This window comes from Corvus kubaryi, unplaced genomic scaffold (assembly GCF_017639235.1).
Source record: "Corvus kubaryi isolate FWS band 111438036 unplaced genomic scaffold, C.kubaryi_AGA036_p1.0 137, whole genome shotgun sequence".
Lineage (NCBI taxonomy): Eukaryota > Metazoa > Chordata > Aves > Passeriformes > Corvidae > Corvus > Corvus kubaryi.
Window position 1 is genome coordinate 16,348,976 of NW_024580671.1, and position 19,364 is coordinate 16,368,339.

Consider the following 19,364-nt stretch of genomic DNA (forward strand, 5'->3'; position numbering starts at 1 on the left):
GATGGTATGGATCACTGCACAACAATTTTCAAAGGAATACCAAGCCTTGCTTTATCTTTGTCAATATGTAATTGTAGTCTTCCATTTTTATTTCTTTCAAGCTAATTATAGGGGTTTGTAATTAAATATCTATATCTCCACCTGCAGTAGAAATTCCATCTTTCATTAAAACATTAGGCTAGTGAATATTGGTTTTCTGTGTCCAGATGACTATAAACCACAAGGATATTAAAAAGAATTGAAACATTCTGACTCTGGAGAGAACACATCTCAATAAATCTTCAGTATTTTGTTCCAAGAAAGGTTTCTATCAAAAAAATGTTAAAAATGTTTTTAAAATTGACCCTTGAAAAATAAGTATTTTTAGAAAAAAGTCAACTGAACAGCAAAATTATTTGTATCTTATCAATTTTCATTCAATTATAATTTTTAACAGCAACCTGGGAATTATAATGAAAATAAAACCCAATTTTCAAGCCAAACATTTTTTTGGCCTTTAGGGTATTTTCCTTACTGCTTGAAATGCAAGTCCTAAAAGCCTGCTCCTGAAGGACTGCCAAACAAAGCTATTCCACCTCATAACTACTCAACTTTCTACTCATTACTTCTATAACTTTCAAATGCTATTTCATCTTCCGTGGACGTTGCTCACATTATTGCTCATGAATACCAAGAGACAGAAAAAAGCATTCTATCACCTTCAAAGGAATGTTTTCAGGACTTTTCAAGTTCTCAGCCATTCAGATGTGATGCTTTGCCTATTCATTTAATTACAGAATAATCTCAACCTTTAACCAACTGAAAATTACTGGATGGCACCAAAGATTCAGAATTACAATTTCAGAAATGCATCAGGATCATTCTCCAAAACCAGTAGTGGAAAGTAAACCTTATTGGTCATGGTTTGAAAAGATAGGAATTAGAAAACCCAGTGTTCTGCACTGCATTTTCCAAATCTGGAGTTACTTTCAAAATTTGTATTTCCCACATACAACAGGATACGATGATAAGGACAGTTTAAAGCATACTTAAACAAACCTAAGGAATGTTACTGGATTTTGATCTTCAAACTCTTTCCATGTTTTATTTTCTTTGTATTAGGAATGTTAAAAGCAACTTAAGGTGACATTTCCTAGCTCATTAACAGAGGACACAAAGTCATTTGCAAGGAGACAGACAGGTGGTTTATAACTTCCATCATTATAATATCGAACAAGGTGACAACTACTGCCTGAAGGAAGGATAATTACAAGAGATGACTGCAAGAGAGCTTAAACTATATATTCAGTTCACATGTATAAGAACTGGCAGAACAAAGCTGCACACCAAAGCTACATTATCCTCATATACCTGTTTATATTAACCATATTAACCCTCAATTCCCTTTTATTGGTATTGGTTTCTGTACTGCATCAGCTAACTCCATCAAGTGAATTATCTTCAAAGTATCTGCACTACCTGTTATGCACTACTACAACAAAGAAGACCGATTTACATTTTTCGAGAAACACCTCATCATCTTAATCTCTTTTTTGAGATGGTCAATCAAATGCAATTGGGATGTTGTCTGCCTGGTTTTAACATACTAGCTAAGGAAGGAGGAGTTAAGAAGTAAATACACCCTTCCAAATATCAGGGAGTGTCCACTGCTTTAAAATCTTCCACGGTATGTGCATATTTTTCTTCTCAACTATAGCAACATATGTAATTTTAAATACTGCAGATTGCATGTAGGATTAAACAAAAAAAGAAAAAAAACCTCATCACATTCAGCGTTTATCTAGAGATTTTCTTTGTATTTTCTATGACTCTAAACCATTACATAGGACACAAGTATTTTTCCATTATGTTTGCCTGTGATGTTTTCTCTATATATACTCTTAATTACTTTCGATACATGGCAGTATGTATTTACAATTAGTTCCAGTTAGTTTTTATACATATTCCTAGTTAACTGGGGAGAACCATTTATTAATTCAAAAAAACCATCAGCAATTAATCTTCATATGGCCCTTCATAGTTGACATATTTTTCTAGAATTATGGTGCACATACAGGGAAAGATACAACTCCACATTTACTCAATAAATGTAACTACTCCTCATCCAGCTGTAAATTGTCACTGTACTAAAGATTTGTACAAATAACTAACAGCTCTTTCTACTCTGTTGTCCACAAAACTAAAACTGTTTTACAGAGGAAACAACCTTCATTTCCCTAGTTTTTTTCAGAAAATTTATTATAATTTTCCTCATACCAACTGATTCTGCCCTAATTCCAATTTATTGTATTGAACCTCAATGACCAGTACCATATACAGCACTACATGAGGATTCTTACTTGTAGCCAATAAGCTAACATGATTTTTGGCATCTGCTGGGTTTGTAATTTCTGTTTCACAGGCATTCTGGTGCCAGTGGTCCTCCTATGAGTAAGGAAATATACCACGTCTTTCTCCTTACCTCTGATAATCACTCTGATGACTTCCAAATTTGAATCAGAAATTACTACTAGACCCTGAAAGCATAACTTGTCATTTTACACTGTTGAAATGTCACACTATTGCAAGATCTATCGTTACTCATTCAAGTTGTTTAACTGCTGAAAAAGACAACCATGCCATTGTCTGAAAGCATAAAGGCTGAAGTCAGGCTTAAAAAAAAAAAGTCTTAGAATAAAAATGCAGGCTGCTTTGATGTAACATTATCATTATGAGATTATGCCCAATCCATCTTCGGAAGGACAAACTGGAAGGACAGTTTGAAATGGTTTATCAGTCCCACTTTAATACATGTGATAAAAAAAGCTGTTTGTTCCATAATCACCACTAATAGGATCTTTTCAGTATCTTAATTCAAACTTGCCTTTTCTTCAGTCTGAAGAGCAATTATTCCATAGCAAGAGGCATTTCATTGCACAAATACATCTGTGCATCTCTATCATTCTGATCATAATGTGTATGAGGTAGTGCTCCTACCTGTCTCTATAGAAGCACCTACAGCAGATACGTCTATCCGAAGTCTTGCAATCGTAAGTAGGAATCACAACAAAATGCAAGAGAAATGCTGCATGTCAAGGAAAATCTAACACAAACTTCTGATTACAGTGATAGCAATCTGGTTGATTGGCATGAATCCTTGAACAGTAAATACCGGTCAAAATTCCCTGGAACATCAGAACGTCAGATTTTGTGCTGATGTCAGGTTTGGCATCCAAAATTCAGAAAAGTGGTGTAAGGATGATAGATTCTAGAAAGCTAAGATGGAAATACAAAATCAAAATGAAAGTTTCATAATTGAAATAATCCTTCTCAATGTTAATGAGCCAAATCATCTAACATTAAGAAACTGAGTCAATCTTTCACTTCAGACAAAATTTAAAAGAATCTTTTAAAATAACAGGAAACACTAGAAGAGTTATACATTGGAATAAAGTGGGATAGGTGGGTATTGTATCTACACATGCTGAAAACGTTTAAATAAATTTTCAATCTTGAAAGGAAATTAAAAATGCTAGAAAGAAAATTCAGTTAATGTTCCAGGAACTATAAGATTATTTTGCTGCAGTGACACACACTGTAGAAGGAATATGATATTTAACTGTAAGCACTGCTGTTTATCTATCTCGTATTTATTATCTTTCTTCTGGTCTTATTCTAAAAAGTAAATTTTGAGAAGATTGTATCAGCATTTTAATATATTTATTTCTGGGGAAATAAGAAGTGCACCACAGTAATCATATAGTGTGGATTAGAGCAAATGAATGGGTCATAAAAGCCAAAAACCACCATAATTTAAGGTCTACATATAACATTAGATTTGCAAATCACATGAAAAGAACCCTTAGCATGTAATATTATTAATGACATGCTCAGTTGAGCAAAAACTGTAATTTAAATGAAATACAAACCAAAATACTTTCTGCAATCAAAAATGACAGTATCTCTATGAGTTTTTTAATTTATGAGTATGCATAAATCACTCAAACTGTTATAAAACACAGCAGAAAAGAGAACTTTATTTCCTAATCTTTACAATAATATCCTGGTTTATGCATTGTCAGTTTTTGCATCCTGAAGTATTATTTTTTATCAATCCATTTCTCTACGCTGCTTCAAGCAAAAGAATTACAAAAACATTACCCATTTTTGTTGAACGGTACATGGTGAACCTGGTTCCCCAGGTGGCTCAGAATGAAAGTAATCACCCAATACACTCACATTTATAAGGCTAAAGCAAGTCACCCTAATTTGGTAGGAATATTCATGACATAATAAATATCTCATCCACTACTGGCACTGCAATAATAAACCTTTTTTGGTTTTTAGTTTCTGCTTACTCTAATGGTAAGCAATAAATGTTTTCCCTACATGGATCTCAAACCAAATTTCATGTAATCTGTTCTAAGTATGCATCAATTACTGGCTGTGATTGTAGCAGAATGCTCCTGACATAACTGCGTTCATTAAACCCATTTATATCTTTGGATTATTATAGCTGATATTCAATACAGTGTACAATGGACATAATTTTTTTTAAATTATTGTAAGAGCATTTACCTTGATGTGAACAAGTCCCAAACAAACCATAATTCACTAAATATTAAGAGTCTGCTATCAAAGGCTGAGAATTTAAAGTAATGGAAAATATTATGTGGTAAGTCTAGCCACTACTTCCTTCTGTCTTTATTACAGATATCTGAACACACCTATCTCTATGGTTTAGACATATTTAATATTTACATCTTAAGAGCCCCAGAGGAAAAACATATGCAGATTTTGCCAGTAGCTTTGCTGGATCTTGGCTAGGCTTTTTACTAGTCAAATGTACTACAGACTTGCAGAATCTGTACGGTAGCTTTCTAGAAAATCAAGCCAAAACTAGTCCGAAATCTTTAGTTCTGGCCATCTGCTAGAAGCATCTGGTAGCTGGGTACATGCACCCACATCCAGAACGTGACTGCTCTCTTGCCAACTATGTGCCTAGGTAACTGCCAATATGTGCTTCCCCACTGCTAACATGACAACTGTCAAAAAGAATCTGAACATGTACGAATAAATCTAAATTAAACTAACATATTACTTTCCTAAGTTACAGCCATTATTTTTGTACATAATTGCTTGATAATGGCAATGATACAAAAGTCGCATGGTGAAATCTGTCTAAGGCTAAGAACTATAGCAAGGATACCAAGGATCTAAGTATTTTGAAGACTTATTGGTAACATTTTAGTCTAAGTGTTTTCTCTGACAACTAGAAAATATATATGTAATACTAGCAATGTGTTACATCTTTATAGAAAAAACAGAATTGTACATGAAATATCTGATTTAAGAAGAAGAAATAAAATAAAAATCAGTTCTGGTTCTTTTTAAAGTTTCTTCTTCTTTGTCCAAGTACACAAAATTATATGTAGTTTAATGGACACACATTGAATACATTGCAAGAGGATTTGGAAAGCCATACTACAAATTAGAATATAAATGACAGGTTAAAAATACAAATGGTAAAGAAATGTGTGGCTTCCACTGAAATTCATTCTCTTGTCATATAATTTTCTAAAATCTCTGCTCACTAAAAAAAACCAATAAAAATTATTTTGTGCACTTTATATTAAGAGAAGTAAAAAATAGGTGGTAACTGTAATTACTGAAATGATTAATTCCTTTGTGAGATCAAAGTAACTTTTTGTCATCTTTTGCTGTGACATTTGTGAAAAGGAGAGATGTATTCAATGGCTAGGTAGCATATGATTAAAAGTTAAAAGTACATGAGAGACAGAACAATAGAAGGAAAATCTGAAATCAAAGACTAGAAAAGTAATGCATGATCATGATAGTAAACTACTAGACTATGGCTAAAGGAGAAGAATAAACCCAAGAATATTCGGAAATTGCCACAGTGACTTTTTTTTTCACTCTGTCTGAATCATCAGTTGTCCCTTTTCTTGCATTTAATATTTAAGCTCCATGGAGTAAAGATTGCAGTTTTGTTTAGCAGCAAGTGAACACACAAGGTGGTGTGGTCCTGGAATCACTGCTTTAGTTCCAATGCACAATGATGCTGCCGACACCATATTAATAATGGTAACAAAAATACTATTTCTATTAAGCTTTTTGATTTTGATTGACAAACATCTTACTGCACATACAGGTACTCCCAAAGTTGTCTGCCGTCCCATGGTCAGTGATGGTAATCCTATTTGAAATAGGCTAGCAAACATCCTAATATTTTTCCATCCTCCATTTTTTAAAAAATGTTTTACTAAATGTTCATTTATATCCATTGAAAAGTTATTCTAGAATAGCATATACAATAAATTAATATATATGTATATTCTCTTGGATTCCATTTAAATTTTTGCTTTCATCACATCTATTTTGAATACTGTACTTTCCAAGTGGTAAGATTTAATATATTGCAATATTTTTCAAAATACTGGAATGTAATTTTTGATTGATACAGGAATGAGAACTATAGTAAGATCTTAATGAATTGTATGTGGTAATAATTCCTCTGATATCTGCTAAATGCCACTAAAAGACAGTAAACAAGAACATTAGAATAGTAAGGTGGACTCAATTACTGAGAGAGAAAGGTTAAATCTCATGCTAATCTAGCTGATCATAATGTTTTTCTCACTCTATCTGTATTTGTAGATTAAAGTAACCTCAAATCACACAATGTCCATTGATATAAAGAATTTTCATGATTTATAAAACCTTGTCATTCTTGTAATGATCTAAGGTATGAGAACATGTCCTGTTTTACAGACATATTAAACATTGTAAGATTGTGGCTTTCCCTCAGGCAAATTTATTCCACTTACGGAAAAAAATTAAAAGGATGTGTAACAAGTTCACAAAACAAATATAAACACACATGCTGAAATAGTTATTCAGATAGTTCCAATTGCTTCTAGGGTCAAATACCAGCTTTTCCATTTCTTTTACATCTTGCATGTAATGCTATTCAGGGCCAGCCTGAAGTTCTAAATATCAATCATTAGAAAAAAACTAAAGTAGATTTCCAAAATTAGTCAAGGTTCCAACAGAGAGCCCTAGCCATATTTTTCACAAATGTCCAGATATTTCAGGTACTCACTTTGGCGATTTTCAACCTAAGACATTTTACACCCTCAGCCACCCAAGTTGAACACCTCAGAAACACAAAATTTCTAGAAAATCCTCATTTGTCTTTCAATGTGAGGCTACATCTTAGCTATATGTAGGAATATAAAACACTAAGTCCATATTACAGTGAACTGTTAATTTGTATTTGTAAAGAAAAACAGAATGAAACTCTTTGCTCCAGGGAGTGGAATGAAAGCAAGACTGCATATGCTAGCACTTCCATTTTTACATTGCCTATATAATTTTCAGCAACCCTATCAGACCAGCTAGTACAGCTTACTTCTATAAATATTACTTTAGACCAATTCTGTTATGAAAATCTATTATATCTATTATGTTACATTTTTGTGCTTTAATGAAATATGTCAAATATATAAGATGGTGCATCTTTTTATTTATTGTGCTGTAACAAAAAATTTCCCAAGGAAGCACCTTTTTTGTTTGTTTTGACCATGGAACAAACACGGAAAAAATGCCTTATAAAATTATCAGAAAGATATTAAATGTTCAAACTTCAGTCAGTATATTTCCATAACCAACACTTAGAAAACCCCAAAACACCCCTAGGTGCTGTAACTAAAATCAAATAAGTTATGAAATGTCTCATGCCCAATTTTTGGTTAGTGACATTTCCAGATTTCTGTCCATAGAACTGATCAAAGTGGTTATAATGACAAGAATTGAGAAGTGCTCTTTCCGTTGATGTGTTTGAAAGGTAGCTTTGTATGAACAGCTGTGTTTTCAAAATGCTTGCCACCTCTAAATTGGTCCTTGTGAAGTGCACTGTTTACCTTATTGCCAGCAGGGCACATTGCACTGTAACTGCTGCATTTTTAGTTTTTATCACTGTCTCTCTAACTGCTGAAGTGGAAAAGAACGATTGCCAAAACCTGACGTGTTTCTTTTCCTTTCTGCCCACTCTGACATGGTTCTTAGCTGTCTGTTGCTCCAGTGATGAGAAATGTTGCTCAGTTTATTCATTCACTGAATGTCTTTTCCAGCTCAAATAATGGTGATACCCTCTCGTAAACCAAGTCTCCAGCTGTCAATAGCAGTAAATGAAAGAAACCTAATTAAGACATACCAATCATTGTTTACACAAGAAATAATTAGGCTGCAAAAAGTTACACACATCAGGGTGCGTTTTTCTAAAAGCAAGAGATGGTACCTTAAAAGCAAGAAATACACCATGTTTAGTAAGACATCAAGTCTTAAATGGGTGGCAACAGGGATGGACCTCCAGAAAAAAATAAATACTCTGTTCACAGAGATATATATTTTAGTTTCAGTACATAAGTTGTAAGTACATGAAAACTATAACACAAGTGCTGAAGTACTAATAAGGAATACTAATTTATTAGATATAGACTCTATTTAGCCTTTTTATTTGCAGACATTAGGAAGCAAACAATTGCATCTGGATGAGGAAATTCAAGTACAATCAGAGTGCACACAAAGATTTATAAATGCAGCTGGGTAAAGAATTACATCAAAGCCTCCAAAACTATGATGCACAGTTCTTCCTGCTGCTTGTGTGAAAACATCTATCCCACACCTCCGCTTACTGGCGATAATCAGCTGTGGAGCCTTATCTCTACAAGCTTCTCTACTGTGAGAAATCATAGGTACAAGTTCTAAGAATCACTTGCATCACATCAATAATCTTGAGAGGTCACCAAAATCCACTAACAAAGAGTTAATGATGACATACTTGGATTATTTGAAAGATCTTCTTTCTTAAAACAAGAAAGAAAATGGTTTCTGTGCACAGAAACTTTCGTGTATGTAAATCTCAGTTACTTTAAAAACTACTCAAAGAAACAGAACAAATACCTTTCAGGTTCTCGCTGTCCTTCTTATTAGTACCTTTAATACTCGACATTCAATATAAAAAATTTTCACATGAAACTCTAGATGGTTCAAAGCACTCAGCTTTAAAGCTCCAGAACACATTAATAAAAACTCTGAAAATCATTGCTAGTAAGAGCATTTACATTCAATTTTTATTTAGTATTATCAGTACATATTTACTATTACTAGTACATTAATGAAGAAAAGAATCAATGCATTCCAAAAGTGTAAAGTAACACAAAGTTAAATGCTTATTTTCCAATACAAACACTTACCTCTGTGACACCACATTCTTCAAGGAAACTGAACTTTGGATACAGTTCATGCTGCTGAGTGCAGTTTACATGAGGTTTATTTTGTTACAGTGAATGACAGCTCACTTTTCATTTTAAAATTATTTGAAGACATCTCGAGGTCGGAAATTAGTTACATACACACAGAAACACGCACGTAATCAATGCAACCAGTTAAGCACTTATGCTGTGTAAATTGATTCTGGGCTTTGACTCCTTCAAGTGGGACTGGAAAACTTCCGTCAGCAATACGTTTTCTCATATTCTTAGTCAAGATGTAAACTGGAGCCACACTATAGTACTATTATAAACAAAAGAGAAAAAAAATTGTTTGCCACTCAAAGCATCATATACAATTTTTGCTGTTGTAATGTATCACTTTTTTATGTACTCTGTCATGTGAAAAGCACTACTGTCATATAATTTAGTTTTACGTTGTCCTGCCAGAAGCAGATGATCCTTATGGATCCCTTCCAGCTTGACATATTCTATTCTATGATTGTATGACCTCATAAGCCACCATGGATGTATGTTCATTCTACTCCAGAAACATTCTTTTATTCCACACCTTGAATGACAGTTAAAAGCAAATAATTCTTATATAAAACAATACAAATATGCCACTATTTAAACAAAAAATGTTTCTCAATTGAAACAGTGCATTCTGGAATGATGGCTGCAGGCGGGAAGTGTCAAAATTATTCTACAATCTGTTATTCAAGCTATTCAACCTCAGTGAATATTTTACACAAGACAGAAGCACTTTAACCAAAGAAATAAGAGAGATTTATGCTAGAACACCATATGAACTTGAGCTGGTGACTTACTAGCTAAAGCATTCACCAGAAAGAGAAAGGACATCAGACTAAATCATACCGAAGCGGAATTTCAACCTGGATCTCAGCTCTTCTTTTTTTGCTGCCTTTTTCAGAAAGCCTATCTAATACATTTGACACGGAAATATCCACCGGTGCCCTTACTTTTGGTTTGAGAATCCCATAGAAACTAAAATATAAAATCAGGAGTATAAACACAAATACAGGAGTATGTTGGTTCAAACGTGCTTTATATACTTTAAATGGTATGGCCTCTCAGGTGCCTGGGACACACATGAAAACTCCACCTTGGTCCATATTTTATGTTTCACAGCGGCCAACAGCAAATTTCCAGGGAGGAACAGAAAAACAGGCCAGAATACTTTCAGAAGTACCGCTACTGAGCAAAAGTCCCAGAGCATCATAGTGGGATCAAAAGGCAGTAGCAGTCTGTTGAATCTCAATTAATCTCCAGTAGCAGTCTGTTGAATCTCAATTAATTCACAATTCAGTTAAGGTTTTCAATGATCTTTCAATTATTTGAAGCATAAATTTTGTATTTGTCAAGCTACAAATACATTTTTAGTATACAATCCAAACGAAAATACAGTAGTCAGTGCGAAATGTGCTTCAAGAACATGTATCAAAAACATGACAAAAAAATTCTCCCCCATGTGGCCATCCACTTTTCTCCCTACATAAGAAATTACATCTGTGCATTTGGTATAGAATGATTTCTACTAAGATCTTCGGTAAATGTGACAGTACTCCACACAGGGGTATCACCTTGCCTCTTGGTGACAAAATTAAGAGCAAGTTGCAGGCATTAACTTTTCAACACAAACCTTTATTTTTCTGCAAGCCTCAAGTTCATCTCATTTCCCAGAGGAAAGGAACAGATCACATTTTTACTAGTATGTCCTAGTATTTAAGTATAAACTGGGCCATGTGCATAGAAACATACTATTGATCCTCAAAACAGCAGCATGTTTTCGGTATGTTTATCTCACACATTGTCTGCTCAGTCTATTAATAAACCTACATGTTAAAATAAAGTATTAAATGTCCCTAAATGTACATAACACAAAGAACAGCCTCAAAGACTTGCCAAATGTACTTCAAATTGGCCCAATGCTTATATTACTTTACATAGTCCAACACCTTTCCTCTGAACTGTTACGGAATGCATAGGTGGTCAGTATGCCAAATTCTCCTGGGCGTGGAAAGGATACCTAAAGTCCAAACGCTTGACACTTGACTTTTGCAATTCTGCCTATCTATACCAGCAAACCCTTAAAATTTATTTATCAATGTCAATTAAGCATTGATCTTATGGTTTGTGAACAATGTCACTGTGAATTTTAACACTAAAGGCAAGGGGAGAAAGGGTATAAATGTGTATTGCAAAACAGTCTTCAGAAACAAAGCCTGGGTGAAGTAAGTCTATATTCTGAAGTAAATTAAGCAGTTAATGTGTACTACTTTCTATAAGAAAACACAGAAGCTTTTGTATTACATGCATTGGAACAAAATGTACACTCAAAGTTGGATTTATTTTACACCACAAAAAGAAAGTACATCCCAAAAATCTGGGAAGCACATATTTGATGCCACAAGATGCTAAGGTTTCAGTCTTAACTATAATTTGGGACCTGAAGGCAGTCTGCAAACTTCAGATTCTTGCAGAGCTACAGAGCAGAGAAGCAATTGCTAGTGTAATTCTTTTTCCTTATCACTCTGAAGACACTTTTCTGCTAATATTCCTTGCAATTGAGGTTATTGAAGCCAGAATAAGAAAGCCACTGATTAGCCCGAATTTGCCAAGATGACAAGCTATTTATTATAAGGTACTTATTTCTTTCTAAATAGCACTTTAAAGAAAAGAAAAAAAGTTTTCTTTCCAAGCAGCAGCTACAAAAAGAATTAAAAATTATAAAACCTGTGGATTTTCAATTTCATATATTTCTGTATAATTATCTCACAGGCTTGCCTAAGCATGTCATTAGGAATGTGTATTAATCCAACCATTCCATTTCCCTTTGATTATACATAAATTACACTCTTTATAGTTATAAACTTCATGTAAAAAAGTTAAATATTCATGCCCTGTAGGATTTTGCTCAGTATTTACATTTTAAAAGCCAACAGAACTTGGTCTGCTTTTAGTAATAACTGAAAGAAAAAAGAAAATATTTTAAAGGAGGATAAAAAAATCTCACAGATATATTTTGCTTTATCTTCATCTTTCTGTTGAACAATGCGCCACTGGATGTATGACAAGCTAAAAGTCTAAAGACATATTACTATATTAACTTAATTTATGCTATCTGGATACCACTATAATACTCCAGACACCACAGTCATTTTCTTTTCTTACTTGCAATAATTAACAGTAGAGAGTAAAAGATGGCTAAATTAATTTATAACTTTACAGTTTCTTATACTAATTATTTCCTCTTCTTGTATTTTAGGTCATCCTGTCATTCCTGCAAACACTAATCAATCATGGGATTTGAAGTTAATACTACTAAATAAATGAATTGTTTAATCTCCTATGACCATCTATACATACTTCATCTTCACAAAGCTCATCAATTTTATGTCATCAAGGACAAAGTGACCTTCATTTCCACAAAATGCTTCTTACTACTGGACAAGTTGGTTACATATATATCACTTATCCTCAGGAAGGAAGTCCTTCATGATTGTCATTTGATAAATGCAAGTTTGTGCTTTATTAATTGACCAGGTCATATTGAATTCCAAGACCATAATTGTGGAATACTAAAGAGTCTGCTACTTTCTTGAACATCTGAGCTAAGATGAAGGACCTGCAACTCAAAATTAATTTACTGCTTGGTCTAGTTACCACTGCTCTACTACAAGCTGTAGGAAGAAAAGCAGACTGCCCAGAGTCATGTATATGTGAAATCAGACCATGGTTCACCCCCAGGTCTGTCTACATGGAAGCTCCAACCGTGGACTGTAATGATTTAGGCCTTTTTCATTTTCCAGCCACACTGCCTGCTGATACACAAGTTCTACTTTTACAAACTAATAATATTGCAAAAATTGAACACTCAGTAGACTTCCCAGTGAACTTAACTGGCCTAGATTTATCCCAGAACAATTTATCCTCAGTGACCAGTATTAATCTTAGAAAGATACCACAGTTGCTTTCAGTGTACCTTGAAGAAAACAAACTTACTGAACTCCCTGAAGAATGTCTCTCTGGACTCAACAATTTACAGGAGCTTTATATTAATCATAATCTGCTTTCTGTGATTGCACCAGGAGCTTTCATAGGCCTCAATAATCTTCTCAGACTTCATCTCAATTCAAATGGTCTGCAAGTGATCAACAGAAAGTGGTTTGAAGCTACTCCTAATCTTGAAATTCTCATGATTGGAGAAAACCCAATAATCAGAATTGAAGACATGAACTTCAAGCCTCTTAGCAATCTGCGCAGCCTAGTTTTAGCAGGTATAAATCTCACTGAAATACCAGATAATGCTTTGGCTGGCCTTGACAACTTAGAAAGCATTTCCTTTTATGACAACAGACTTGTTAGAGTGCCCCACATCGCTCTTCAAAAGGCTACAAATCTTAAATTTCTGGATCTAAATAAGAATCCCATTAATAGAATACGACGAGGAGATTTTAGCAATATGCTGCACCTAAAGGAGTTAGGAATTAATAACATGCCTGAACTGATTTCTATAGATAGTCTTGCTGTTGATAATTTGCCAGATTTAAGAAAAATAGAAGCAACCAATAACCCCAGATTATCATACATTCACCCCAATGCATTCTACAGACTTCCCAAGCTGGAATCCCTCATGCTCAACAGCAATGCACTGAGTGCCCTGTACCGCAGTACAGTGGAATCCCTGCCTAACCTCAAAGAAGTCAGTATACACAGCAATCCCATTAGGTGTGACTGCGTCATCCGCTGGATTAACATGAATAAAACAAACATTCGTTTCATGGAGCCAGAGTCCCTGTTTTGTGTAGACCCTCCTGAATTCCAAGGTCAGAATGTGAGACAGATACACTTTCGGGAAATGATGGAAATCTGTCTTCCCTTGATAGCTCCTGAAAGTTTTCCATCTACGCTGGATTTAAAAGCTGGCAGCCATATTTCTTTACACTGCAGAGCAACAGCAGAACCAGAACCTGAAATCTATTGGATAACACCATCAGGACACAAACTTTTGCCTAATACTATCTCTGATAAGTACTACATTCATTCTGAAGGAACATTAGACATCAGTGATGTAACACAAAGAGAAAGTGGCTTATACACATGTATAGCAACAAATTTAGTTGGGGCAGACCTAAAGTCAGTCATGATTAAAGTGGACAGCTCTTTCCCTCAGGAACACAATGAATCTTTAAATATTAAAATAAAAGACATAAAATCTAATTCTGTTTTGGTTTCATGGAAAGCGAGTTCTAAAATTCTGAAGTCCAGTGTCAGATGGACAGCCTTTCTGAAAGCCGAAGACTCCCGGGCTGCACAGAGTGCTCGAATACCATCTGATATAAAGGTATATAATCTTACACATCTAAATCCATCAACTGAATACAAAATTTGTATAGACATTCCCACTATCTACTCACAGAATAGGAAACAATGTGTCAATGTAACCACAAAAGGACTGGACTTGGAAGTGAAAGGCTATGAAAAGAACAACATAATAGGATTCCTTGCCTGCCTTGGTGCTCTTTTGGGAATCATCTCTGTGATATATCTCTACAGATGCATCTCTCAAGATATGAACTATGGCACTGGACACAGCTATCTAAGGAATTACCTGAAGAAACAATCCCTTTCCCTCAATGAGCTTTATCCTCCTCTAATCACTCTTTGGGACATGGGCAAAGAAAAAAGCACAGCAATGGAAGTAAAAGCAACTGTAATAGGTGTACCAACAAATATGTCATAAATATGTCAGTATATCACTTAACTTCTGAAATAAGAAGCACATGACTGTATTTGTGCTGAATAAAAAGGCAACAAGAAAAAGTATTTCTCTTAGGAACTAGATGTCTGGACTTTGCTGCTGCCAACAAATGGAATATATATGACTCAGTATAAGAGAAGAATTTTAATTAACTGGCTTCTAAGGGTATTCTACCAACCAAATAAAATTAACTTCATATTCTAGAACTTTCATGGGACTTTTAAGTCTGGAATACAGTGGAAGTAGCCAAGAACATTTTCTGTATTTTTTTTTTAAATTATTATATAAAAGTAGTGGAACTGAGCAATACCTCCTCCTGTGCTGTATTACACAAAATAGCCACGAGTTTTTGCAGTGAACAGATATACTAGGATTGACATATGGTGTAATGAAATGGACAAATTCTGTAGAGTAGACACAGTGAGTATGTGAGTTTTTTTAATGAGAAAATACATTTTTGATTAAAATCAAAATACTTTTTGTCTTGTTTGTTTCTAAAAAACATACCCCACCATTCTGGGAGTTCTTGTCTGACAATAAACAAACGCATTCCAATGTCTGATAAAATATCTCTTTACATAGTCTCCTATTAAAATGCTAATCCGAGCACAAAGAACATTTTTGCTGATTTTAGGTTGTATAAGTTTCTAACAGAAACATAAGTTTAGTCATAGTTTTTTATCAAATTTTATTTACTCTAAGAACATTTTAAAGGCAAAGGGGAAGTTGGAGATGAATCCACTTAAACCCATTTTAATTAGATTTCATCATGGATATTGGTTAATAAATAGTTCTTTGATGCTTTTATTATATACACTTTTAGTATCTGTGTGAAACACTTCTGTTCTCTTAGCAACATGTGAGCCTGCAGATCTTTATTTCATTATATCTGTACTACATCGTTTTATTACTAGACAGAAGTATCTCTTCTAGAATACATGGCACTTCTTTCCATAGAAGTACTGTGAACCACCATCCATATAAACATAACATATTTGATTTCTACACAGAAATATTCCATGATATTATCCATTTCCCATGACCAAAGACATTTTTCATGTTACAATCTCCACAGAAGCTACAGATGAGCAGTGGAATTCTTGTGTAGCTGTGCATAAAAAGGGACAGCTGTTCCTTCTATAGATATCCTACATAAACCTGAAGTCCTTAGGAAGCAATAAATCCATCTTGTAGCTTTAATAGTGTAGTGCGCATTTAACTTGCATTTTTGCACAAACATGCCAAAAAAAAATGTACCAGCAGTTTTTTCAGCAAAGTAAAATCTCTTAAAAATCATAAAAATAACTTAATCATGCTAAAGTATGCTTTTTCATAATCTCCTCATTTAAACAAAAGTTGCTTTTTTTCTACACAAGGCACAGGGCTAAAATCTTCATGTATTTCATTAATTGGGATGTTTACCCTCTTTAATGGAGGTAAGAACTGACAAGAAGCTATATTTAATTTCCTCAGAAACAGACAAGTATTTTTACACACCTGTGTTTCCATTTATTTCATAGTTTTCTCTCAGGAATGCAATGCATTAAGAGCAGTACTTACTGGTTATTCAAACCAGAAAAGAGTAGCTCAGAATAAGATTAACTTTTCCTTGGCATTTGACAGCAAACCTCATTCTGAAATGTACCACTAATGAAAGAGAGAAGGCAAACATAAGTATTTGAAATATCTGGCTAGGAAATACCCAAAATACAATACTGAAAAAAACCTTTTAATTAATTTCTATTACTTTCTTCTATCAGCTACTAGACTGAAAGATAATGTTCTATTCATATAAAGATTAAGCATTTACTTTTTGGTAAAACATTTACTGCCATTTAAAAAAATAAATTGCAATATTTCATCAGCTAACACAGTCAAATGCTATGTTACATATAAACATTTCAGTTTCTAGTTTAGCTAAAATGCTGTGAAATCCTAAGTCCAAAAAGTACCCATAAAACTTAGGTAAGAGATCAGAGAAAAAAATGATTTATATCCTAAAAGGAAATTTCCATTTCCAAAATTCTCTAATAAAACTTATTCTGCTTGTGTAGCCTGAAGTAGTGACCTCAAGATAACTTAAAATAGAAATTGAGATTCTTCCCACAATCTTGTGCTGGCCAGTAATAGAAAAGACGCAATGATCAACGATAATCTTATAAGATACTCCTTTTTATCTGAAACCAGAAGAGACATTTCTGAAAAGGATTGCTATATAGTACAGAAAATAAGTTCACATACTAGACAATTCTAGAAGAGCTGCGAGAAAAAGATTGACATGTCAGACATACGGAAGAAAATAATTCTTGTTATTAAACTGAATACAGTGGATGTGCGGCACTGACAAGACAAGAAATTTTACATGGAAGAAAGTGTACAGTAAGTATGAGAAGTTCATTATTAAAACTTCAGAAGTCATTTTGAAGGATATAGGTAAATGCAATAGAGGAGATAGCCATCGAACGTAAGCCAGAAGAGCCAAAAAGAGACTGAAAATTCACCTCATGCTAAAGGTTAGAAAACATGCTTGGAAAAATATTAACAATTGCATGCAGCTTTTGTAGAGGTCAGAAACCAGATGACTAGAAATATATCCAGAGTAAAAAAATTGCTGGTATTGCCTCCTGAAGATCATGAGACAAGATACCTTACAGAAAGACATCTTGAATCAAATCATTGGGGAACCAATATATACATTGATCACTTTAGAGCATCTTTGGCTTTCATGAGAAGCAGTAGAAAGGTGTTGGAATAAACTGCTAGGTAGCAAAAAAAACAAACCCACATCTTTCTGGAATACTGGTTGTCCTTCCAAACCTAGTGTTTTGGTAGGCCAGTTGATTGACGTACCAAATGTGTAATTTGAATTTTTAATACCACTGGAAATAATTGGAAGCAATTTTCTCAGGAAAAGACTACATATATACTCAGGGAAAATGTTAAACTACAACATAAAAAGAGAAGGATTATCAAAACGAGAGAGAGATAATCCAAACATTCAGTAAACATGAAATCAAGACAGAGAACAAAAATAAAGCTAGATGACAATGTTTGTGAAAATTCAAGAGAAAAAGCCACCAAGCTTCATTTCTGCATATGAGAGCTATAGAAGTTAGATATTAAACAAGAGAATTGCAATTACTCATTTATATGGATAAATTCAATTTATTACTGAAACTTGGCAAGCTTTGCATGATTGGAATGTTAAAATACACAATCATAACCCGTCTAGCCAGAGCTGTGCTTTAAAACTGAGACTTGAGCTATTCACTTCACTTTCAATAAAAATTCCAAAGGAGTTGCGTCCTCTTCAATGTTTCCATTATAGGGCGGAGTGAAAATGAAGTACCAGACTACATTCTGTCCATGATTAGCTGCACTTCAGTATTCTGAGACAAAATGTACAAGCATCCTTTGTAAATAGCATAGGAAAACAGTAAAACTAGTAATGAATAATGAAAACGGACCCTATGGTGCATGACTGACTATGGTTATGTTATTTTTCTGGTTACATTAAGTAGTGTTTCATTTCTACAGTTGGGGTGACCATAAAGAGATAAAACATTAAGCCAATTGGACACCATGTTTAAAAGACTTGTTCTTTTGAGCACTCTAGAAAAACTTTAAATAAATGTGTTCTACGTGTACCTACTCAACTACAATACTCTCAGAGAGATATAAAGCTGCAGATATATTGAAGTACCTTCAAAGCAACTGAATCTTTTATTAAGTCATTCCTTCCTTCCTTCAGACAAAGCTGAAAACTACAAATTAAATTCCTCTGTCAGCTAAAAAACACTTTTTTACAAATCTCTCTCACTTGCTTATCTTTCTGTCTCTCAGCTTCAGTTATTTTAGACCCTTTTTCCCAAAGCCCTTTTCCTTGCCTTGATGCAAATTCTCTGTTCCTTTCCACACTCCCTGTGCGTTCTTTGCTTATTTCCTGCTACTGTTGTTGCCAGACTGTCACATCATTTCCAACACTTCCAGTAAGGACAGATGCTGTTGATTTATTTTAAAAATTATCAATGAAACATAATACTTGGAGGCAAAATATTTGAATAGAGAAATACAATTATTAAAGAAAGACGTAGCATTCTTAGAGAAAAATCTAGTTGTAAAGCTGATCGGGTAATGCGATAAAGCATCTCTAAAGCAGAAAAAATGTAACAACATTCAGATGAAAATAATAATATGGGTGTTAGATAAAGCTGGAAGGGCACGCAATTTGGGCAGATGGCCTACTCCTGATCTTAAAATAGCTGATGTTCTTTTTAACATTACAGTTTAGATAAGTGGAAAACAAC

General features: G+C 34.0%; 2 protein-coding genes across 5 annotated transcripts in view; one reads left to right on the forward strand and one right to left on the reverse strand.

The window, feature by feature from the left end:
- The window catches only part of LRRN3 (leucine rich repeat neuronal 3), a 31,367-nt gene extending 15,837 nt beyond the window's left edge, over nucleotides 1–15,530 (forward strand). The window contains exon 2 of the mRNA XM_042018034.1: nucleotides 12,562–15,530. Within this exon, the coding sequence (XP_041873968.1) occupies nucleotides 12,913–15,039 (2,127 nt within the window). The 5' untranslated portion in view covers nucleotides 12,562–12,912 and the 3' untranslated portion in view covers nucleotides 15,040–15,530. The remainder of the gene's footprint in view (nucleotides 1–12,561) is intronic.
- The window catches only part of IMMP2L (inner mitochondrial membrane peptidase subunit 2), a 427,594-nt gene that overhangs the window by 230,780 nt on the left and 177,450 nt on the right, over nucleotides 1–19,364 (reverse strand). The window contains exon 4 of one of the 4 annotated variants that reach the window (XM_042018038.1): nucleotides 9,110–9,576. The exons of the other annotated variants lie outside the window; for them this stretch is intronic. Coding sequence (XP_041873972.1) covers nucleotides 9,546–9,576 — 31 coding nt within the window. The 3' untranslated portion in view covers nucleotides 9,110–9,545. Of the gene's footprint in view, nucleotides 1–9,109; nucleotides 9,577–19,364 lie in introns of those variants that run through there. 4 annotated transcript variants of the gene reach the window in all.